Source organism: Nerophis ophidion, linkage group LG17 (assembly GCF_033978795.1).
Source record: "Nerophis ophidion isolate RoL-2023_Sa linkage group LG17, RoL_Noph_v1.0, whole genome shotgun sequence".
Lineage (NCBI taxonomy): Eukaryota > Metazoa > Chordata > Actinopteri > Syngnathiformes > Syngnathidae > Nerophis > Nerophis ophidion.
In genome coordinates this window covers 38,113,742-38,138,923 of record NC_084627.1, presented here as the reverse complement: position 1 = coordinate 38,138,923, position 25,182 = coordinate 38,113,742, and the positions used below count along the sequence as shown (strand labels likewise).

At 39.1% G+C, this 25,182-nt stretch overlaps 1 protein-coding gene across 1 annotated transcript in view; it reads left to right on the top strand.

Annotated features, from left to right (window-relative positions):
• LOC133536550 (uncharacterized) overlaps positions 1 to 19,118 on the top strand; it is a 43,959-nt gene extending 24,841 nt beyond the window's left edge. The window contains exons 14-20 of the mRNA XM_061877179.1: positions 3,793 to 3,933; positions 7,879 to 8,015; positions 11,889 to 12,011; positions 12,098 to 12,193; positions 12,275 to 12,370; positions 17,257 to 17,353; positions 17,431 to 19,118. Coding sequence (XP_061733163.1) covers positions 3,793 to 3,933; positions 7,879 to 8,015; positions 11,889 to 12,011; positions 12,098 to 12,193; positions 12,275 to 12,370; positions 17,257 to 17,353; positions 17,431 to 17,674 — 934 coding nt within the window. The 3' untranslated portion in view covers positions 17,675 to 19,118. The remainder of the gene's footprint in view (positions 1 to 3,792; positions 3,934 to 7,878; positions 8,016 to 11,888; positions 12,012 to 12,097; positions 12,194 to 12,274; positions 12,371 to 17,256; positions 17,354 to 17,430) is intronic.
• Positions 19,119 to 25,182: the final 6,064 nt, after the last annotated feature.

Here is a 25,182-nt window from a genome sequence, read left to right as displayed (position 1 = left end):
TTCAATCCCAGGCTCGGGATCTTTCTGTGTGGAGTTTGCATGTCCTCCCCGTGACTGCGTGGGCTTCCTCCCACTTCCAAAAACATGCACCTGGGGATAGGTTGATTGGCAACACTAAATTGGCCCTAGTGTGTGAATGTGAGTGTGAATGTTGTCTGTCTATCTGTGTTGGCCCTGCAATGAGATGGCGACTTGTCCAGGGTGTACCCCGCTGCTGTCTTTTAACAGAGTGACAGGTGATTAGACATGCAGGCCCAGGTGGGCCATCCATGCTCATCGCTGATCTTGAAGCCGGTCCTGCCACACCTCGCTTCGCTGCAGGTCCGCAGGCCACGCCCCCCTCCACAGTAAAATGTACATATTATATATACAGTATATCATATATACTGAAATATTATATTACTATATTATATTTGTATGTAATATATACAATATATATCAAATTCCAATTAGGTTAGTATTTGTCATACCTACCATTGTTCTCTGTTCGATCAAACCTTTTCTAACATTCCCCACTTCAAAATGATTGAAGTACGTATGATTTGTGCTGGTATCGTATCAGATCGATGTCGGTATCGACATTCACCCGAGGCTCCACTATTGGTATCATATCAAAAGTGAAAACGTTGTATTGAGAGACCCCTACTAATAATGAGACCTTAAGAGGCATGTTCCCCTTGTGTGTGTGTGAGATTTTCTCCCTGTGATCCAGCTTCCTCCTAAATTCCTAAAACATGCGTGTCAGTTTAATTGGACACTCTAAATCAGGGGCGTTAAACTTCTTTACATCGAGGGCCAAGTCGGAGTTATGGCTGCCACTAGAGGGCTGCATTTAACAGTGGATAATTTATGGATTTCCTATGCATTTTATTATGAAATATATTTTTTTACGTACATGGTAAAAAATCTATGTATATCACAGTAAAATTTTGGTCACCATTTTTTTTAGGTAAAATCTACACTTTTTTTAAACATTATATTACAGTAGATGGGGAAAAAAGTACCCACTGTTTAGTTACCATTTTAAAATGATACCACAGTGATTATACGGTAAAATAATGGTAGCTTTGTTGCCAGAACCCAACAGTAAAATCTAAGGTAGTTTGTTCAAAATATTACTGTAAATAGAATAAGAGTATGGCTTCACGGTGGCAGAGGGGTTAGTGCGTCTGCCTCACAATACGAAGGTCCTGCAGTCCTGGGTTCAATTCCAGGCTGAGGATCTTTCTGTGTGGAGTTTGCATGTTCTCCCCGTGAATGCGTGGGTTCCCTCCGGGTACTCCGGCTTCCTCCCACTTCCAAAGACATGCACCTGGGGATAGGTTGATTGGCAACACTAAAATTTTCCCTAGTGTGTGAATGTGAGTGTGAATGTTGTCTGTCTATCTGTGTTGGCCCTGCGATGAGGTGGCAACTTGTCCAGGGTGTACCCCGCCTTCCGCCCGATTGTAGCTGAGATAGGCGCCAGCGCCCCCCGCGACCCCGAAAGGGAATAAGCGGTAGAAAATGGATGGATGGATGGATGGAATAAGAGTATCACATTTTTTTTTAATTCTGGCAACTGAGCTGCCAGTTTGTTACTATAAAATAACTGTGGTACCATTTTTCCATTTACAGCAGGGATCGGCAACCCGCGGCTCCGGAGCCGCATGCGGCTCTTTGGCAACTCTGATGCGGCTCAGCTGCACAATCGCCGACCCCCGAGATTGTTGCGGGGAGATTCCGAAATTTCAATGCCTCTCCTGGACTTCACCCGGAATCAACGTTCTCCAATTTTCACTCGGACTACAATATTAAGGGCATGCCGTGATGATATTACTCATAACGTCGTCTTGAACGTCATCGTGCCCGCCATTCATGAAATGCTATTTGCGTGCCGACCGGGCACATGCATTTTACTGCTTCTATCGGCACATGTATGAGATTGCAAGACATACTGGGTGACACAGAGTACACTGAGAGTTGTGATATAAACAACTTTAACACTCCTACTACTATGCGCCACATTGTGAACCCACACAAAAGAAGAATGACAAACACATTTCGGGAGAATATCCTCACAGTAACACAACATAAACGCAACACAACAAATACCCAGAATCCTTTGCATCCATGACAATTTCTGACTATGTTATACACCCCGCGAGCAACAAACACCCCCCCCCCTCCCTGCGTGGTTGAGGTGGGCGGGGTTTGGTGCTTGTGGTGTGTATAACATAGTCAGGAATTGTCATGGATGCAAAGGATTCTGGGTATTTGTTGTGTTGCTTTTATGTTGTGTTACTGTGAGGAATTTCTCCCGAAATGTGTTTGGCATTCTTTTTTTGGGTGGGTTCACAATGGGGCGCATATTAATAGGAGTGTTAAAGTTGTTTATATCACAACCGTCAGTGTACTCTGTGTCACCCAGTAGGCCTTCCAGTCGTGTGCGTGCATCTGCGGAAGCCTCTCACAACATGTTGCTGTGCTGGCAAGCAGTTTGCACATGTTGTAGAAGGTGTTTAAGGCAATGGCTTCATAGCATGCCCTTATTCTCGTCATCTGGGCGACTACCAGCAGATATTGGCGAGAATAGTTGCGGCTCCCATTGTCTTCCTCATTTTGTGTAACGGATCGAAATGGCTCTTTGAGTGGTGAAGGTCGCCGATCCTTGATTTACAGTAGCAGTAAGGCAGACGCTGCATCGATCTGTTGTGGTGATGAAGGAGCTGAGCTGGAAAGCAAAGCTCTCAATTTACCGGTTGAGCTACGTTCCCATCTTCGCCTATGGTCATGAGCTTTGGGTTATGAATTAGTTTCCTCTGCCGGGTGGCAGGACTCTCCCTTAGAGATAGGGTGAGAAGCTCTGTCATCCGGGAGGAGCTCAAAGTAAAGCCGCTGCTCCTCCACATCGAGAGGAGCCAGATGAGGTGGTTCGGGCATCTGGTCAGGATGCCACCTGAATGCCTCCCTAGGGAGTTGTTTAGGGCACGTCCGACCGGTAGGAAGACTTTCTGCCGGCTGGCCTGGGAACGCCTTTGGATCCCCCGGGAGGAGCTGGACGAAGTGGCTGGGGAGAGGGAAATCTGTTCTTCCCTGCTTTGGCTGCTGCCCCCGTGACCCGACCTCAGATAAGCGGAAGAAGATGGATAGATGGACACTAACAACTGATACAAAAAACTGTACAACAAATTGTACAGTAAAAAAATGACAACATTTTATCGTATATACAGTGGTAGTTTTTTTTACTTTACAGTTTTCACTTGAATATGCTGTAAAAAAAAACATCGTAATTTTAATGTAATATCTATTGTCCTTTTTACAGTGTACAATTTGCTTTGAAGACTAAGTCAAGCAGATATTGAAGTTTTTTTTAACAAATAAAAATGTGGAAACTATGGTAATATATTATTTGTTGCAATATTGCATAATATTTACATTTTAAAAGGTATGCAATTTCATGCAGTGCATATATATATATATTGTTGTCAAAATGGAAAGAACAAATGCATTTGGTCTGAAAAGATAGGGTATTTCATTGATGCATATTTTCCTAGGTGTTCGCGTGCCATATAAAATGATTTAACGGGCCAGATACGGCCCCCGGGCCTTGAGGTTGACACCTGTGCTCTAAATTGTCCATGTGAATGGTCGTTAGTCTGTGTGCCTTACAATTTTTTGTCGACCACTGTATGGTGTGCCTAGTGTTTCCACATCCCAGGGTTCGCAGTTGACGAGTTTTGGTGATAAAACAAAAGCGACCAGGCAAAAAATATTCTACTGGATGTGACTTTCAACTTTTCATCCTAACAGCGATCCAAGTCGATCCCGACAGACCATTTCGGCCAGACCAAAGGAGAGGCGTGAAAGAACAAAGGAGTCTAAAGCAGATCATTTGTCTCAGCGAAACTACACCAACCAACGAACTTCAACACCTTTGTTCATTTCCTTCAGGTACAGTGGGGAAAATTGTTCTTTTTTTCTCTGCTGATTTTTTTCTTAAGTTGCTTTTACTGAAATTTGTATACAACAACAAAGACAACCAAAAGGATTTTGTGAAACTTAGAATTGGACAAACTTTATTGAGCCACAAGGGAAATTGTTCCACACAGTAGCCCAGTTACAAAGGATGGAAAGGATAATGCACACAAGGGTGTCAGAGTTATTTGTGGTCGAACCCAAAGATGCAGAGACGGAGGCAGGCATAGAATATGAAAACATGATTTAAGTAAAACTAAACAAGAACAAACAAAAAGCACGCATGTGGGCGTAATAACAAACTAAGGGAGCTAGCACTGGAAGCTAGAAAACAAAAAGGAACTTTAGCATGGAAGCTAGTGGATAGCAAACAGAAAAACTGGAAATAACTAATGGCTAACAAGAACAGCTTACCGCTACGACGACCAGAACAAAATGTAGAACGACAGGTAATAACTGAAAAGAATCACATCGACACGACAAGAGCAACATATGGCAACGACAAGTCCGAATGACAATACAATGATGCAGCACTGACTGGAGGAACAAAGCAGGTAAAATAGGAGCTGGCCGATTGACATCAGGTGTGTCCAGATGCCAATCAGCCCCAACTAAGTGAAAACAGGACACAGGGAGACAAACAGGAAGCTGAACCAAAATAAGAGCACTAGACAGGAACTAAGGACAGGAAATACTAAACACACAGAGGAGAAACTAAAACACAAACAAACTGTCAGTGGCAACTCTGACAAAGGGCACAAAAAGAGGGCGAAAACAAAAGGTATAATGTAGACTAATAATGTACCATAGTATAGTAGAAAGTAAAAATATCACTAAAGCAGGGTTACCAACCATTTCCCTCAAAGAGCTGAAGTGCAAATGTGCCAAGAGCCAAACATAGCGATTTAAGCATACAAGGACCGGAAGCCTTAAATCCTTACAATGTTCAAATGTATTTGTGGAAGGAGAGTGTGACCAGCGCGCCTGCAGGAGCAAAGGTCACCGCCTCTGTCGATGGTTTGAGGGCGTAGCACCATCGGAGAGGAGCGGGGCATGTGCTGACGGCGAGACACAGCTGGCAGGTGATTAGATTTCACAGGTGGTACGTGGTAATCTAATCATCTGTTGTCTTTAACTGTGAGCGGCCAGTGAAGGAAAGGGATGGGAGAGAATGGAGAGAGAAAACATTTGAAAAGATTGTTGACTTGTTACATGAACATGAAAAAACTTGGTTGAAACGGCACGCCTGGCAACTGCGACGTGTGTAATCGTGGAACGAGGAGTAAGTGACTTCCACAGTATTGAACTGCGCAGGGAACGGCTTGCAAACGAACAACTAGAAATTGTGAATTGGTTCTCATCATATCACATCTTTACTAAACGTTTGCATAAAGGTTTAGTAAAACCCGTGCAAAGTTGATAGCCCACGCAAAGCTATTAGACCAGGGCTGTCAAACTAATTTTAGTTGGAGGAAGTAAGCATGGAGGAAAATCTGCATACGCGGGCCGGACTATTATCATAATGACATTAAAACAAAAAATAAAGACAACTTCAGATTGTTTTCTTTGTCTTACTTTGGCCAAAAATAGAACAAATACATTCTGAAAATATTACAATAAAAATGTTGATACAAATACCGGCAGCAGTAAAGTTTAGATCCATGAAGGAAAGTAGAAAGTGAATTGTCATGATCCGTAGTCTGGATCATGTTTAGTTTAGTTATTTTCTGTTAGTTTGGACTCCCTTTGTTGTTTGTGTACCTTTTTGTGAGTCAGTTTGGTCACCATGGCAACATATTAATTTCACCTGCTGAGGGTTCCAGACGCACACCTGTTTTTGTTAATTACTTTCTTATTTAAGCCTGCCTTGTCCCGTCAGTCGGTCTTGGTCCCTTGTTTGCGGTATGCAACTGTTTCGTTGGTAATTACTAGATTTCTTGTTACCTGATCCTGTGCTAGTGTTAGCATTAGCTTCTGTGCTTTCGCCACGCGTTTCTTTTCGTCTGTTTTTGTACCAGTGTTTTGTTTTTAAATCATTCTTACCTTTTAGTTGTTGTCCGGAGTGTCTATGTTTGCGTTGGAGGAACGATCCCGCATTAAAATGCGACCCCCACGTGACAGAATAAATGTTTTTAACTGGAAAAATGTACATATGCATAAAAATGTGTTTTCTTTTAAATTATTTTTTTATGAATTAAGTAACGTTTATGACAACCTTTTTCCAAAACACAATATAGAATGCAAGCTATAACAGGATAATGCTTACATTTATCGTTTGTTTTTAAAACTGTTACAAAAAAGTGGGCGCCCATTTTTATGACTTGATGGGGTCCCTGCGACCCCATTTTGAAAATTACTAGTGCCAAGATTGATTGAGTATTGGTGCGTGCAAAACAGCAGCAGGCGGCTGTGGCCTGCGGGCCGGTTCCAATACTAATCAAATATCATCCCGGGGACCATAGGGTCTTGACTTTGACACATAGGCCATAGACGATTGGGTCTCTTTAGTTAGCAGCATAAGGAGTGCATTCCATTTAGCTTGTCTGTCCTCCTGAATATGCAAAATATATATGCCAGTCATCAGAGCGCCTACAATACTGGGAGGAGAAGATGCAAATATAATTATTTAGCATGCGCAGTTTGATTTATCATGGATAAAACTCAACTCAGAGCCCTATTTTGTATTATTATTTAGTATGTTTGAAAAGTATGTGCAAACTGACAGTTACACACACCGCTCTGAGAAAAGAGGCGATTGCGCAGCGGCTCCATCCTACGTGTGCTTGTCAGCATACGGCATATACAATGTCAGTAATAAAAATATCAGACGTCACCTATTTAGCAATAAAGTAAATGCGTGGGTTCCCTCCGGGTACTCCGGCTTCCTCCCACTTCCAAAGACATGCACCTGGGGATAGATTGATTGGCAACACTAAATTGGCCCTAGTGTGTGAATGTGAGTGTGAATGTTGTCTGTCTATCTGTGCTGGCCCTGCGATGAGGTGACGACTTGTCCAGGGTGTACGCCGCCTTCCGCCCGATTGTAGCTGAGATAGGCGCCGGCACCCCCCGCGACCCCAAAAGGGAATAGGCTGTAGAAAATGGATGGATGGATAACAAGGACAACCAAAATCCCTCCTGAAATGAGTTTGAGTTTATTTCGAACATGCAAGCATACGGTACAACATAATACATCACAAATTCCAGTTTCTCTTTTCAACATGTTCGAAAAGGAGTAGGAAGAAGCAACCCCTTTTTTTTTTTTACATAACAGTTCCTAAAACTTTTGTTCACTTCCTATTCTCAAAGTCTCCACAATATACTCCATAAGTAATCACAATAAAAATAAATAAATAATTGTTGAAGTAAGTTTTATTCCATACGATGAGATATGTAAGAATATTTTGAGAATGAAAGAATGAATGGGTAAATGAATTCAGAATGTTTATCATGGTTCTTCTTTTTTGTACTTTGTAAACACTTTAAGTTTGAAGAGTTTCTTGAAGTGGATCATATTAGTACATTGTTTGATTGCCTTGCTTAATCCATTCCATAGTTTAATTCCACATACAGATATACTGAAGGTCTTAAGTGTTGTACATGCGTACAAATGTTTTAAGTTACATTTTTCTCTAAGATTATATTTCTCTTTTGTTGAGAAAAAATGTATATTCTTGGGTAGATGGTTATAGTTTGCTTTGTGTATAATTGTAGCTGTTTGCAAATTCACTATGTCGCGGAATTTCAGTATCTTTGATTCAATAAATAAAGGATTTGTATGTTCTCTATATCCAACATTATGTATTATTCTAACTGATTGTGCTCTAACCTGGCCTTGGTTCGACGGTGGCTGTTTTCTTGTCTCTCTGTGGATGTTTTTTCACATTAACTTCCATTCGTTGTCCTCTTGCCGTTGCTCAGGTCTGTGGAGCCATCAGTTGATCGAGACGACAGCAGCCAAAAGACTTGGACGATTTTCGAGGATGAGGTGCAGAAGGTGGGGAGACGTGCAGCCAGGAGAAAATTGACACACAAACAACAAATACAACCTGACTCGTGTGAGTTGGTATACTTCATTCTCTGATAATAGTCTATTACAGTGGTTCTCAACCTTTTTTCAGTGATGTACCCCCTGTGAACATTTTTTTAAATTCAAGTACCCCCTAATCAGAGCAAAGCATTTTTGGTTGAAAAAAAGAGATAAAGAAGTAAAATACAGGATTATGTCATCAGTTTCTGATTTATTAAATTGTATAACAGTGCAAAATATTGCTCATTTGTAGTGGTCTTTCTTGAACTATATGGAAAAAAAGATATAAAAATAACTAAAAACTTGTTGAAAAATAAACAAGTGATTCAATTATAAATCAAGATTTTTACACATAGAAGTAATCATCAACTTAAAGTGCCCTCTTTGGGGATTGTAATAGAGATCCATCTGGATTCATGAACTTAATTCTAAACTTTTCACCACAAAAAAGAAATCTTTGACATCAATATTTATGAAAAATGTCCACAAAAGATCCAGCTGTCAACACTGAATATTGCATTGTTGTATTTTTTTTCACAGTTTATGAACTTACATTCATATTTTGTTGAAGTATTTTTCAATAAATATATTAATAAAGGATTTTTGAATTGTTGCTATTTTTAGAATATTTTTTAAAAATCTCACGTACCCCTTGGCATACCTTCAAGTACCCCCAGGGGTACGCGTACCCCCATTTGAGAACCACTGGTCTATTATGTACACTTGGGGCATTGCAGTGATTGATTCATTTACCGTAATTTCCAATCCCTAGGGCACACCGGATTATACGGCGCACTGGTCAATTTTAGATCTTTTTTCATATAAAAGGGACACTTGGCGCATTAAAGGGGTCATATTTTTTATTTTTTCTAAATTGAAAACACTTCCTTGTGGTCTACATAACATGTAATGGTGGTTCTTTGGTCAAAATGTTACATAGAGTATGTTTTACAGATCATCTTCAAGCCGCTTACTCACAGTGACTTTCGGATGCGCCGTTTGCAATGTAGCAATCTATTAGATCTGACAAATCCAAAATAATATATTTTGGATTTTTTATTTTATTTTCAATAACAGAAGAAAATGCGAAAGAGTCGCAGAAAGTGCTGACCTTGCATTCAGGATTTAGATCAGAACAACAGCAAATGAACAAGATATATCAATTTGATCAAATTACTTTTTCTTTGTGCTGATTGTGTGTATAGGTGTGTGTGTTTGACCGGTCAACATTAGGTTGAAGGCGTTCTTAACCTTAAGTCAGGTGTGTAGTTTTGAAATCTCAGCTGATATGAATAATGACTGCCCTCTAGTGAACATACTAAACAACAACAGGTATGTGTTGAATGACCACCAACAGTTTAAAAAAACAAAGGAAGGCAATTATATTTTAAGAATGTTTTTCGGTCCATCTCTTTGGATCCCAAACATCGAAATATTAAAGTGTGTTGGTCAATTCTAGGTAAACAGTCATCTAGTGTGCGGAATGTCTGGACCATAAGGTGTATTGGATTATAAGGCGCACTCCCGAGAAATGGTCTATTTTGGATCTTTTTTCATGTGCCGTTTTGTGTTAGTTTATGCTATTTCCATTGCTGTTGTTTTTAGGTTAGAGTTTTTATCCAATCAGAATTCAGCTGTTCAGTTGGCCATTCTGTACGAAATCTGCCAGGGCCTTCAGAAATCAACAATGCAGGCGTCGCTGCACTGTAAGTGAACGGGCACATACGGTTGATAGACAAATACCATAGCCAATCACATCACGAGTTGTTGTCAGTAAGGCCTTCTCGATGGCCTTGTGCTGTGATTGGATACTCACTTGTGAGTATCCAATCACAAGTTATGAAAACAGGAAGTGACACAGTAACCATATGAGCCATAGAGAGCCACATAAAACTCACCCGTACGCACAAAGGAGAGCAAAATGTTGATTAGGTGTCAGATATATATTTGCAAGGCCATTTTCAAGAAGGAAATTTGAGAGATTGTAGCTGAGATAGGCACCAGCGCCCCCCGCAACCACAAAGGGAAAAAGCAGTAGAAAATGGATGGATGGATGATATTTAAGAGAAACTTCATCTTGTGAGACGATGTCGGCCAACCCCGGAATCTATCCCGGCGGTTTTCCCACGGATCAATCGACTACTACGAGCAATACCACTGGTTTATATGGCATCAAACGGGTGCTACAAATTGCGAGTTCAAATATTTTATATCTTAATTTTTTCATTTGTTTTATACAATTATTTTAATATTGACAGCACCACGTAAGATATATTTTAATTTAATTTTAAATAGAGCTTTTTGTACACTGTTGAAGTGTTCAATGCCCAGTAGAGTGCAAGTGGTTTCCCTGCTCCTAAATATTCCAAAGTCAACTGTCGGCTTTATTATAAGAAAAATGAAGAATTGGGGAACAACAGCAAGTCAGCCAATAAGTGGTAGACCACGTAAACTGACAGAGAGGGGTCAGCATATTGCAAAAACCTTCTGCACAATCAGTTGCTACAGAGCTCCAAACTTCATGTGACCTTCCAATTAGCCCACGTAAAGTACGCAGAAAGCTTCATGGTATGGGTTTTAATGGCCGAGCAGCTGCATCTAAGCCATACATCACCAAGTCCTACGCAAAACGTGGGATGCAGTGATGTAAAACACGTTTGCCACTGGACTCTAGAGCAGTGGAGACGTGTTTTCTGGAGTGATGAATCACGCTTTTTCATCTGGCAATCTGATGGACGAGTCTGGGTCTGGAGGTTGCTAGGAGAACGGTACAATTCGGACTGCATTGTGCCGAGTGTGAAATTTGGTGGAGGAGGAATTACGGTATGGGGTTGTTTTTCAGGAGTTGGGCTTGGCCCCTTAGTTCCAGTTAAAGGAACGTTGAATGCTCCAGGATACCAAACAATTCTATGCTCCCAACCTTGTGGGAACAGTTTGGAGCAGGCCCCTCCCTCTTCAAACATGACTGTGCACCAGTGCACAAAGAGAGGTCTATAAAGACATGGATGACAGAGTCTGGTGTGGATGACCTTGACTGCCCTGCACAGAGTCCTGACCTGAACCCAATAGAACACCTTTGGGATGAATTAGAACGTAGACTCAGAGCCAAGCCTTTTCGAACAACATGTGTGACCTCACCAATGCGCTTTTGGAAGAATGCTTGAAAATTTCTATAAACACACTCCACAACCTTGTGGACAGCCTTCCCAGAAGAGTTGACGCTGTAATTGCTGCAAAAGGTGGACCGACATCATATTGAACCCTATGGGTTAAGAATGGGATGGCACTTCAGGTTCATATGTAAGTCAAGGCAGGTGGCCAAATACTTTTGGCAATATAGTGTGAGAAGAAAGTTAACAATACAACAACACACGTCAACCTAATTTATTTTTTAAATAAATTACCACTTGGGGTCCCAAATTTTTTGTGGACCCAAGCAGAATTCCACTTCGGTTGGCGCTCTTTGATAAAAAAAAGAAAAACACCGTAATTAATTAATTATGAGACACAGTGTCAAAGTCATGATTTTTTATTTCTTGCTTGAAATAAGAAATTACTACTTTGAAAAAAAAGTTTTATACTTGTGGGTGTTGATGACACAGCTTTGCAAGAGTTGATATTCTAGTTTCAAGCATGTTTTACTCAATATAGGTCATAAAATCTCAGCTACAATATCAGTATATATCTTTGCGAGATAATTTAGGACCAATATTTAAAACAAGTAAAACACTCTAACACACAATCTGCTTCGTGAGAAGAATTATCTTATCAGACAAAAAATAAGCAAATCTTAGATTTCAGTTTTTGCAGTGTGGTCAACATAGACAGATTGTCGATGTAAGCGTAGGCGACTTGAGCTGCTTTCACTGTATGAAGACTGTATTATTTTTTGCTTTTTCAGCAACTGCGTCAGACCTTGAAAACTCAGCCAGTCATCTGCTGGTGACGAGATCTACTCAGACGTCGATTGCAGTAGCTGACAGCAAAACTTCAAACCCAAGTGTGCCACACGTCCACCACATCAGTATGACCGCCACTCCTTCAACAATAAAACTTAGCGTGCTGAAATCAAATGAACAATAATTGATAATATATGTCTGTGTTCTAAAGAGCAGGACCTCGCTAAGCCTGAGAAAGGTGATAACGAAACAGGTGGAGCTCCTCCTTGTCCTCAGTGCTTGTCACGTCACAGTGGCTCCTCAGAAAGTAAGCAGCAGAAAGTCCACATCTGCAATGTGACTTGTGGACAAATTTTTAATTTGACTCATTTTTGACCGTCTGACTCAGCGGGCGGCAACCTTAAGGCAACCCACGTCTGCTGCTGCCATTGTCATCATGGTCCGTATTGTGGATATCACGATGCCAGGAGAAGAAGTGAGCCGGGTAAGAGGGATTGTACAACTCCTCGCATAAATAATGAACCACTAGTCTTGGAGGACGTACAGTAAGATAACAGACACGACGAAAAAAACTTTAGTCACTTCAAATGGCAACTTTCTGACTTTAAGAAGACACTAAAATATACAGTACAGGCCAAAAGTTTGGACACACCTTCTCATTTTAATGTGTTTTCTTTATTTTGCTGACTATTTACATTGTAGATTGTCACTGAAGGCATCAAAACTATGACACTGTGAAGCGAAAACCATTTCAGGTGACCATCTCTTGAAGCTCATCGAGAGAACGCTAAGAGTTTGCAAAGCAGTAATCAACGCAAAGGGTGGCTATTTGGAAGAAACTAGAATATAAAACATGTTTTCGGTTATTTAAGTACATAACTCCACATGTGTTCATTCATAGTTTTGATGCCTTCAGTGACTATATATATATATATATATATATATATATATATATATATATATATATATATATATATACACACACATACATATATATAAATATATGTGTATATATATATGTGGGTATATGTATATATATGTGTGTATATATATATGTGTGTATATATATATGTATGTATATATATATATATATATATATATATATATATATATATATATATATATTTACACATACATATATATAAATATGTGTGTATATATATATGTGGGTATGTGTATTGTATATGTATGCGGGTATATGTATATATATGTGTGTATATATATATATATATATATATATATGTGGGTATATGTATATATATGTGGGTATATGTATCTATATGTGTGTATATATATATATATATATATATATATATATATATATGTGGGTATATGTATATATATGCGTGTGTATGTGTGTGTATATATATATATATATATATATATATATATATATATATATATATGTGGGTATATGTATATATATGCGTATGTATGTGTGTATATATATATATATATATATATATATATATAATATATATATGTATGTATGTATATATATATATATATATATGTATATATATGTATATATATATATATATATATATATGTATGTATATATATATATATATATATATATATATATATATATATATATACCTTATTTCCTTGAATTGCCGCCGGGGCGCTTATTAATTTAAAACTTCTTCTCACTCCTGCGCTTACCAAAGGCATGCGGTAAAAGTAAGCATGCAATAATTATTTTAAAACCTCTTCTCACTCCGGCACTTACCAGAGGCATGCAGTAAAAATTTGAGTGTGATGTAAGCTTGGACCTTAAATCTTACTGAATAGCTCTTAATCTTCTTGCCTTTATGCGATTTCAAATTACCGGTATTGAAATCAGCCTCCTCCATTTTGAAAATGATAATAGAGGAAGTGTCACTCGTGACGTCACGAGTTTGACCAGGCGGTAATACTAAGCATGCGCTAATTATTTTGCGAAGCAAGTTTGACCCGGCAGTAATTCAAGGCAGGCGCATACTATTTGCCCTGCGGCAATATATATATATATATATATATATATATATATATATATATATATATATATATATATATATATATATATATAAAAGTTTCAATATACATTTTAGTACTGCTACCAAAATATTGGTATCAGGACAACCTGGGGTCTCTCTGTCGCCGTATAACGTCACTCCAACGCGCTGCGTTTGCGTGGCATCAAAACACACCTTGCTTGAAATACACACCCACCTAACATGCTAATTGACTCTATTAATTTATAAAGTATGTTTGATATGTTATAGCATGTAAAAGGTATGCGCTCTGCACGTGAATGCCATAGATAAATATTATTTCATGGCAGCACGGTGGAACAGGGGTTAGTGCATGTGCCTCACAATACAAAGATTCAGGGATCGGAGTCTTTCTGTGTGGAGTTTGCATGTTCCCTCTGGGTACTCCTGCTTCCCTCCACTTCCAAAGACATGCACCTGGGGATAGGTTGATTGGCAACACTAAATTGGCCCTAGTGTGTGAATGTGAGTGTGAATGTTGTCTGTCTATCTGTGTTGGCCCTGCCATGAGGTGGCGACTTGTCCAGGGTGTATACCGCCTTCTGCCGGAATGCAGCTGAAATAGGCTCCAGCACCCCCCGTGACCCCAATAGCGACAAGCAGTAGAGAATGGATGGAGGGTATACCTGTAAAATTTGGTCGAAAAGCTAGCTGGCTAATAACATATTTAACGTTAGTCTTAAAGTTAAAAGTTAAAGTACCAATGATTGTCGCACACACACTAGGTGTGGTGAAATTATCCTCTGCATTTGACCCATCACCGCTGATCACCCCCTGGGAGGTGAGGGGAGCAGTGAGCAGCAGCGGTGGCCGCACCCTGCAATCATTTTTGGTGATTTAACCCCCAAGTCCAACCCTTGATGCTGAGTGCCAAGCAGGGAGGTAATGGGTCCCATTTTTATACTCTTTGGTATGACTCGGCCGGGGTTTGAACTCACAACCTAACGATCTCAGGACGGGTACTCTAACCACAAGGCCACTGAGCAGGTAATGCGTCATACAGGAACACATTTGACTTTGAGTTATACTCCCTCCTTCTGTTGCAAGTTTTGTTGATTCTATCTAACTTGTTTATGTGTGCTTTTTCTCACATTTTTTTTGTAAGGGGAAATCTCTATTTCAGATTCTGTTATACACTTGTTAAATTAGTCGAAAAAGCCATCTTGCTCCTGTGCTAGTATTAGCATGATTTTTGTGCCGTCTCACCGGTTTTTGAGGTGTGTTAGCACGCAGGTTGGACTACACACTTTGCACTACGCAACACAGGATGTTTTTTTAGCAACCAGCATGAGCTACACTGCAAAAACTGAAATCTAAGTAAGACTAAATATCTCAAATAAGGGTGATAATGTTTTTCTCAGCAGATTTTATATTAGTGTTTTACTTGTAAGTGTTTTGGTCCTAAATGATTTCAGTAAGATATTACAGCTTGTTGCTGAGATTTTACGAACTATATTGAGTAAAACGGGCTTCACGGTGGCAGAGGGGTTAGTGCATCTGCCTCACAATACGAAGGTCCTGCAGTCCTGGGTTCAATTCCAGGCTGAGGATCTTTCTGTGTGGAGTTTGCATGTTCTCCCCGTGAATGCGTGGGTTCCCTCCGGGTACTCCGGCTTCCTCCCACTTCCAAAGACATGCACCTGGGGATAGGTTGATTGGCAACACTAAATTGGCCCTAGTGTGTGAATGTGAGTGTGAATGTTGTCTGTCTATCTGTGTTGGCCCTGCGATGAGGTGGCGACTTGTCCAGGGTGTACCCCGCCTTCTGCCCAATTGTAGCTGAGATAGGCGCCAGCGCCCCCCCGCGACCCCGAAAGGGAATAAGCGGTAGAAAATGGATGGATGGATGGATATTGAGTAAAACATGCTAAAAACTAGAATATCAACTGTTTCAAAGCTGTGTCGTCAACACTTATTTCAAGCATGAAAAAAAAAAATCATGACTTTGACACAATTGTGTCTCATATTAAAACAGATGACAGCCAAATTGACTTTGCTGTTTTATTTTCAATGAAACAATCCAAAATACATACTCATATAGTAGCACAGTAGTTATTAATGAGAATATATATATTTTTAAGGTATTTTTGGGTTCATTGAAGTTAGCTAATTTTCCTTTTTTTAACAAGCCAAATTTTCTTGTTCTATTGGCATATTTAGGGTCCGCCCTGCCTATGGCAAAGGACTCCATTGAATCTGGTGCGTTTTATTATTATTATTATTATTATTATTATTATTATTCTTTATTATACCGCACCTTCTCCCCCTAATTTGACCCCCTTAACATGCTCTAAAACTCACCAAATTTGGCACACACATCGGTACGGTGGACCTTCCCAACCTATTAAGCAACCAAATCCCAAAAATGAAAATTGCGCGCTAGCGCCCCCGAGGAAGAGATTAAAAACAGACTGCTTGTAACTTCCGTTAGGAATGTCGTAGAGACACGAAACAAAAACCACTATGTAGGTCTGACTTAGACCTATATTTCCAATTCCAACCTTCTAGAGCAAAAATCAACAGGAAGTTGGCAAAAACCCCTTCAAAACGAAATTTTCGCAAAAAATTCCATTTTTGCCTCTTTGAACTGAAATTTGACCCCCATAAAATGCTTCAAAACTCACCAAACTTGGCACACACATCAGGACTGGCAAAAATTGCGATCTAGTGAAAAAACCAAACCTTAAAACTCAAAATTGCGCTCTATTGCAATTTTTGAATAAAACACAGAAAAAACTGCTCCTAGGAAGGGGAAACAGATAAAACTGCTTGTAACTTCTGGTAGGAATGTCGGACAGACATGAAACAAAAACCTCAATGTAGGTCTCACTTAGACCTACATTTTGATAATTGGCATCTTTCAGTTAAAATCAACAGGAAGTTGGCAATTACCCCTTCAAAATAAAAGTTTTGTAAAAAGCCGTCACCTTTTTCCAGACAAAACTGCTTGTAACTTCTGTTAGGAATGTCGTAGAGACATGAAACAAAGACCTCTATGTTGGTCTGAATAAGACCAGGGCTTCAGTCGCGGGGGCAGCAGCCAAAGCGGAGCAGCCAAAGGCGAACCCGACCAATGCTGCTTGCAGCTTTAATATTTTATGTTTTCTTGTTTTTGAACACTGCCTTTTTGCAGTGTACTATCAATCAATCAATAAATCTTTGTTTATTTATATAGCCCTAAATCACAAGTGTCTCAAAGGGCTGCACAAGCCACAACAACATACTCGGTTCAGATCCCACAGAGCCTACTACTAATATGTAATATAATAATACATACAATAATGTATACACAGTATGTAGTGATAATAATGATCATTGTACTTCACTTCTTCAGACTGTTGCAAGGACTCAAACGTCGCCCCGACCTCCAGCCACAAACCCGAGTGTCCCGGCAGAGTGGCGGCAGCCGCTGTGTGTCCCACATCACTGCTGTAAGGAACCTTGACACACTAATCAGCTGACCTCCGTCTTCTTGTCACGCTAACAGTCCATGTCCCGTGCTCCTCAGTCTCTACCTCCACCCTCAAGCCGTCCACATGTACGCCAACAATTCCAGCTCGCCCTCGAGGGCCGGTGCCTCCAGGCAGGACAAACACAGGTCGTCGCGACCCTCACAGCGCGTGGTCCCGCGGCGCTCCGTGGACGAAACTCTCCAGGAGGCCTGCATTATGCAGGACAAGTCCAAACACATGCTGCGCGAACTGGAGGAAGGAATGCGCCATCTGGAGCAGCAGTTCAAAACACAATACTAACTCCACCTCTGCATAATCAGTGCCTGTAAACATGCAGCTGGCAAGGACACGACGCTGTGTGAGTCCATCCATTTTTTTACCGCTTGTCCCTTTCAGGGTTGCGGGGGAAGCTGTAGTCTATCTCAGCTACATTCGGGCGGAAGGCGGGGTACACCCTGGACAAGTCGCCCCCTCATCACAGGGCCAACACAGATAGACAGACAACATTCACACACTAGGGCGAATTTATTGTTGCCAATTAACCTATCCCCAGGTAGGAGGAAGCCGGAGTACCCGGAGGGAACCCACACAGTCACAGGGAGAACATGCAAAAGAGATCCCGAGCCCGGTATTGAACTCAGGACTACTCAGGACATTCGTATCGTAAGGCAGACGCATTAACCCCTCTTCCTCCGTGTTTTCCAGCTGTGTGAGTCATTTTTGACAATTAGGTGAAAACTGCAAATCGTCGCCTGCTCAAGGTTTAACATTTACTTCCTCGCATATTCGCTCTTAATTGTAAATATATTTTTTTTAATGATAACTTGAATACAAAGCGGTTTGGGGTAAAGAGTGCGGCATCCATGAATCCAGCAGAGGGCGGTGTCTCAAAAGTCCATTCAACATTTTCCAGCAGGAAGATGCTTTGACAAGATGTAAGTGCACTTTTTTATAAGTACAACAGTTGTTACCGTATTTTTCGGAGTATAAGTCGCACCGGCCGAAAATGCATAATAAAGCAGGAAAAAAACACATGTACATCTCACTGGAGTATAAGTCGCATTTTTGGGGGAAATTTATTTGATAAAATCCAACACCAAGAATAGACATTTGAAAGGCAATTTAAAATAAATAAAGAATAGTGAACAACAGGCTGAATAAGTGTACGTTATATGACGCATAAATAACCAACTGAGAAGGTGCCTGATATGTTAACGTAACATATTATGGTAAAAGTCATTCAAATAACTATAACATATAGAACATGCTCTATGTTTACCAAACAATCTATCACTCCTAATCGATAAATCCCATGAAATCCAAACAACTCTGCCAACTCCAAAGGTATGCGATGCTTCCTCTTGTCGTTTTCTGCTGCATATTTCACTACGTCCAGCTTGTAATCTGCAGTACATGATTTCCTTTTCGGTGCCATTTTTGTTCAGCCCTTCTCAGTTTTTATAAATTACCGCCAACGATGAAATGATCCATTTTAATAGCTACGGCAGTAGCATATAGCATATAGCAGTTAGCATCCCATGACCCACAATGCACTTCTGCCATAACCCTCCCCCGCCGAATTCTTATTAGTTGGGGTCTGTGTGACGATTGCTGACATTTTCACCATCTCTTCCGCGAAAGAGAAAAATAATAATATTTTTGGATATTTCACGGTAATGTGTTAATAATTTCACACAAGTCACTCCGGAGTATATGTCAAACCCCCGGCCAAACTATAAAAAAAATAGCGACTTATAATCCAAAAAATACGGTATTTTATCAGACCCTCTGGTAATTGTCATTCTTTGTCTTTGGCCCAGTAAAAAAACGACTAAATTTGCAGCAGCTTTTTGAAAAAGTTGCAAATTCTTTTTTAAAAGGCCTACTTCGTAAATAACATCTAACTGTTGTGATTTTATTCATTTCTTATCATTGTTTTAAGTGTTCCTTGTAACCTTAACCTAAAAAAAAAAAAAACTAACAAAAATTGAAAAACATTACCGTATTGAAGTTCTACTCGTTTTATACCACACAGAATGAAAAGTAAACACTAGATGGCAGTAAAAGTCCATTCTCAGAGCTCTTTGTCAAATTATTGTTCTGTTTAAAGGCCTACTGAAATTACATTTTCTTATTTAAACAGGGATAGCAGGTCCATTCTATGTGTCATACTTGATCATTTCACGATATTGCCATATTTTTGCTGAAAGGGTTTAGTAGAGAACATCGACGATAAAGTTCGCGACTTTTGGTCGCTAATAGAAAAGCCTTGCCTTTACCGGAAGTCGCAGACGATGATGTCACCCGTGTGAGGGTTCCTCACATCCTCACATTGTCTTTAATGGGAGCCTCCAACAAAAAGAGCTATTCGGACCGAGAAAACGACAATTTCCCCATTAATTTGAGTGAGGATGAAAGATTAGTGTTTGAGAATATTGATAGCGACGGACTTGAAAAAAAATTAAAAATCAAGTTAAAAAAAAACGCGATTGCATTGGGACGGATTCAGATTTTTTTAGACACATTTACTAGGATAATTCTGGGAAATCCCTTATCTTTCTATTGGGTTGCTAGTGTTTTAGTGAGTTTAATAGTACCTAATAGTCAGAAGGGTGTATCCACGGGTGTGTTGACGCCAGTGTCTGATGGAAGTCGACGGCAGCTGTATGGACGGCACAAGCTCAGCTGATCTCCGGTAAGTGGCGACTTTTTACCACAATTTTCTCACCGAAAACTGCTGGTTGACATTTGGTCGAGATCCATGTTTGCTTGACCGCTCTGATCCATAGTAAGGTTTCACCTCCGGGTATTTTAAACAAGGAATCACCGTGTGTTTGTGTGGCTAAAGGCCAAAGCTTCCCAAATCCATTTTTCTACTTTGACATCTCCATTATTAATTGAACAAATTACAAAAGATTCAGCAACACAGATGTCCAGAATACTGTGTAATTATGCGATTAAAGCAGACGACTTTTAGCTGTGTGTGTGCGCAGCGCTAATATTTCCTTATAGTCCGTGACGTCACGCGTTCACGTCATCATTCCGCGACGTTTTCAACATGACACTTCGCGGTAAATTCAAAATTGCAATTTAGTATACTAAAAAGTGTGTTGCAATGTTAATATTTCATCATTGATATATAAACTATCAGACTGCGCGGTCGGTAGTAGTGGGTTTCAGTAGGCCTTTAAATCAATTATAAGTAATAACAATAATGATTAATAATTATGATTACAGACAGAAACACCACCAACGGCTTCATAGGTTAATAAACATTTATTTGGAACATACATAAATAAATACATACATACATACATGTATGAACAACTTCCAAATAAATGTTTATTAACCTACAATACCCAGAAGGCTTTTCAGCAGACACAATACATTGATACAAGGTTAATTATACTTACATGTCCTTTAAAACTGACTTTGAAACTATGTTGTAAAATAGTTGTATTTGTAAAATGAGACAACGTTGTTTGTTGGGAAATGACCAAATTTCGATGGTCAAATCAATGTCACAGCCTGCACACTAAAACAATGCTGGGTTATTTTTGATAACCTAATTTATGAGTTACTAATGTTGGATTACAATTTTATGAAAGGCAATCCGTTTTTTAGGTTATAAGTGGAGATGTCCGATAATGGCTTTTTTGCCGATATTACGATATTGTCCAACTCTTAATTACCGATTCCAATATCAATCGATACCGATATATACAGTCGTGGAATGAACACATTATTATGCCTAATTTTGTTGTGATGCCCCACTGGATGCATTAAACAATGTAACAAGGTTTTCCAAAATAAATCAACTCAAGTTATGGAAAAAAGTGCCGACATGGCACTGCCGTATTTATTATTGAAGTCACAAAGTGCATTATTTTTTTTAAACATGCCTCAAAACAGCAGATTGGAATTTGGGACATGCTCACCCAGATAGATAGATAGATAGATAGATAGATAGATAGATAGATAGATAGATAGATAGATAGGATAGATATATACTGTAGATACTGTAGATAGATAGATAGTACTTTATTGATTCCTTCAGGAAAATTTAAATTCCAGCAGCAGTGTACGGAGTTGAGATCAATTTAAAAAAAGTAAAAAGTAAATAATGGGGGTTTAAATGGAAACAAAATAGAGAAATATTACAATAAGAATAATAAATAAAAAGCAAATATGGGAATAAAACTATAACAGTAAAATAAGAATATAACAAGAGAAAGTAGGCAGTAGTGACCATGGTATGAAAACGTATTGCACTGTTATTGTTTTGCATCCCCTGTCATCCTTGTAACCCCCACTCCCCGCCCCAGAGAGGAGTTGTACAGTCTAATAACGTGTGGGACAAAGGAGTTTTAGAGGAGGTTGAGGTGGGGTGGGATTAGGGGGTAGCGATGGTGTATATTGTAGTCCCGGAAGAGTTAGTGCTGCAAGGGGTTCTTGGTATTTGTTCTGTTGTGTTTATGTTATGTTACGGTGCAGATGTTCTCCCGAAATGCGTTTGTCATTCTTGTTTGGTGTGGGTTCACGGTGTGGCGCATATTTGTAACAGTGTTAAAGTTGTTTATACGGCCACCCTCAGTGTGACCTGTATGGCTGTTGACCAAGTATGCTTAGATTCACTTGTGTCTGTGTGTGAAAAGCCGTAGATATTATGTGATTGGGCCGCCACGCAGAGGCAGTGCCTTTAAGGTTTATTGGCGCTCTGTACTTCTCCCTACGTCCGTGTACCACTCCGTACAGCAGCGTTTTAAAAAGTCATAAATTTAACTTTTTGAAACCGATACCGATAATTTCCGATATTACATTTTAAAGTAGCCCGATATTATCGGACATCTCTAGTTATAAGTATATTATTTTAACTCAATTCCTGGGTTTTCAAAATTATGAAAAATTTTTGGATTGTTTTTCAACGAGTAAAAGGCTTTTTTTAATTAAAACGTTTCTTTTTTCTTGAAGGGAATTTTATTATGGATTAATCTCATTAACATTATTTTCAATCAACATACATTGAGTTAGCATAACTCAACTTTTGGGTTAAATAATTCAACCCAATAGTTTGGTTGAAATAAGCCAAACTTAAGTTATCGTAACTAAATGTTTTGGTTCGTCCTTTTTTGAACCAACAGTTGGGTTAAAATTGGGTTATTTTTTATTTTTATTTTTATTATTATTATTTTTTTTAAATTGGGTTATTTTTCAACCCAACATTTTTTGTTGTGTGATATTGAATGTACGTCAAAATGCATGCTGTTTAAACGTTGTATTCGTGTTGTAGATTAATGGTTGGAAATTGACCAAAATTCAACGGTCAAATCAACATCAGAACCCAACATTAATTAAACGTCGTCAAACATGTTGTATTAACGTTATGTTTGAGTTGCTCAACGTCAGGACCTAATCCAACAAGTTCTCAACCTTGTTTTAATGTCTTGTGCCTGCTGGGTTAGCTGAAGACAAGTACAGGAAGTAGGTTTGAGCTCTGTGGGAAGAAGGCAATTGTGTGGTTTGCTTAATATAAGAAGTCGATATGTTGTTTTTGTTTCGCCAACACAAAAAACAAACATACGTTTTGATCAGACGGTTGCTTTTAAAGACGACAGATGATTAGACTAACACATACCACCTGTGGAATCCAATCACCTGCCAGCTGTGTCTCGCCGTCAGCACTCCCACACCCCCGTCTGATGGGGCTCTGTCCTCAGCCCCATGGACAGAGGCGGTGACCTTTACTCCTGCAGGCAGCACTGGCAACATCTCCCTACACTTCATCCAATTAGTACTCAGAAATCAATCATGGCCTCACAGAGATTCAGAAAGTATAAAGGTATTTTTAAAAATGCCCATTTTATACACTGTTTAAAAAAATAAGTGTTTAAAATAATCAAAAGAGCGAAAAGATCTGCAGGTTGCCAATCTCTCTTTTATCCATCCATCCATTTTCTACCGCTTGTCCTCTTTCGGGGTCACGGGGGGTGCTGGAGCCTAACTAAGCTGCATTTGAATGCCTGATTTAGATGATTATAATTAGAAATTGTAGGTGTTTTAGTTCCTATTCACAGTTGTTGTCATTTTGTATGAACTCAAGACGTGTTGATTATCTCAATTGTGTACTTTTTTTAAAATGTGAATTCAAACCTGCCAAGAAGTATGATTTCCATTAATGAAATAAAACATTGGACTGCCTTTTTTTATATATAACATATGATTTAATTGTCAATGAGTTCTGATAGTGGTTAACTTAGTTTTCTACAGGGATGTACATTGGATTGTTTTAGCAGTGATGTAATTATGCTGAAAATATTGTCTAAAAATATTAGAAAAGTCATTTAAAATGTGTTTCTGTAAACAAAACACATTTTAAAGTTGGTCCCAAACATGGACAGTAAAGTTTAACCTTTGCTGTACATGATTTAAAATCTTTCTGTCGTTTGTCCTCTTAACATTTACTAACTGTAAAGGTCATATAAAGGTCAACTTTGTACTTGTTTGTTATGTATTATGTTTGTATCATCATTGTTATTGTGTATGATGTGTATGTCTGGTCTTGTCATCCTTGTCCGGACAGAAAGGCAACACGGAAAGTGCGGCTGGATCAAAAAGAAACATCTGAATCAAAAGTTGCTTTTATCACAAGCGAGTGTCATTATACATGACTGCAGTACCTGGAGGAGGTCAGGTCAGGAAAATGAGGTACTTCTAGCCTGGAGGAGCCAAACCGTCAGTTTAATTTTCCTTCGTTCTCTGTCTGGGTGTGTGTTAATTCAGAAGAGTACGACCTGACCATGTAAGGAGATGTTCAGGTGTAAGTGACCGGAAAACAACCTCTGTATGTTGTATCTTAAATGTTGACATGAAATTTGATTAGGAGTCTCTCCTCCAGGATAGAGCTATCTTTTCCGCATTACGAAATGTGACTTTATAGCCTCTTTTCGTGAAAGTTAACCCAGTCCACATGTGAATGTCCAACTAAGGCTACTTAATTTATTATGGACTCAACCCTTATTTACTTAAACCTGGTGGTTCACTTTCTCCAAGGTGAATATAAACATTCACCTTATGTAGAACATAATACGAGTCAAATAAATATCTACATATATATCAGGGAGTTATTCCAAGAGACAGGTTAAGTGAAAACTCATGAGAATATACATGCAGGGTTTTCTGTGACAAAAAAGAGGGATTGTGAGTCAAACTCAGATTTGGTTACCATGGTAACTCTACTTTCTGAACCTTACCCGCTCACTTTGGTTTTCTTGAACAAACTTTTTTCCATGACACCTCTACGTATGTGTTCTTTCCTAACCAGTGATTACTATAGACTTACGTCAGCGGAGGATTTTGAGCTTATATTTAATTGTACATACTATGATTATTTAACAATATCCCAAGACAATTTAAAAAAACATCCTTCATTTTAGATTTGTAGTATTGATTACATTTATTTTAACCAGTCGTGTCCAAAAATGTGTCACTGGGGCTCAATTGCGGCCTGCAGGTAACTTTATAACGGCCTGTGGCGCTATAAAATAATATTAACAATTAATAAAAAGAGGAATAAAAGAGCAAAAAGGTGTAATGTATCGAGAAAATTTGGACGCTAAATGTTTACTGCATTAGTTTTGAAAAACTTTATTTCACATCATTGGATTTTTTTAGTGGGAGATCTTCTGTGGACTAACAAAAACATTCAATATATATATATATGTATATATATATAATATATATATGTGTGTGTGTATATATATATATATACACACACACACATATATATATTATATATATATATATATAAT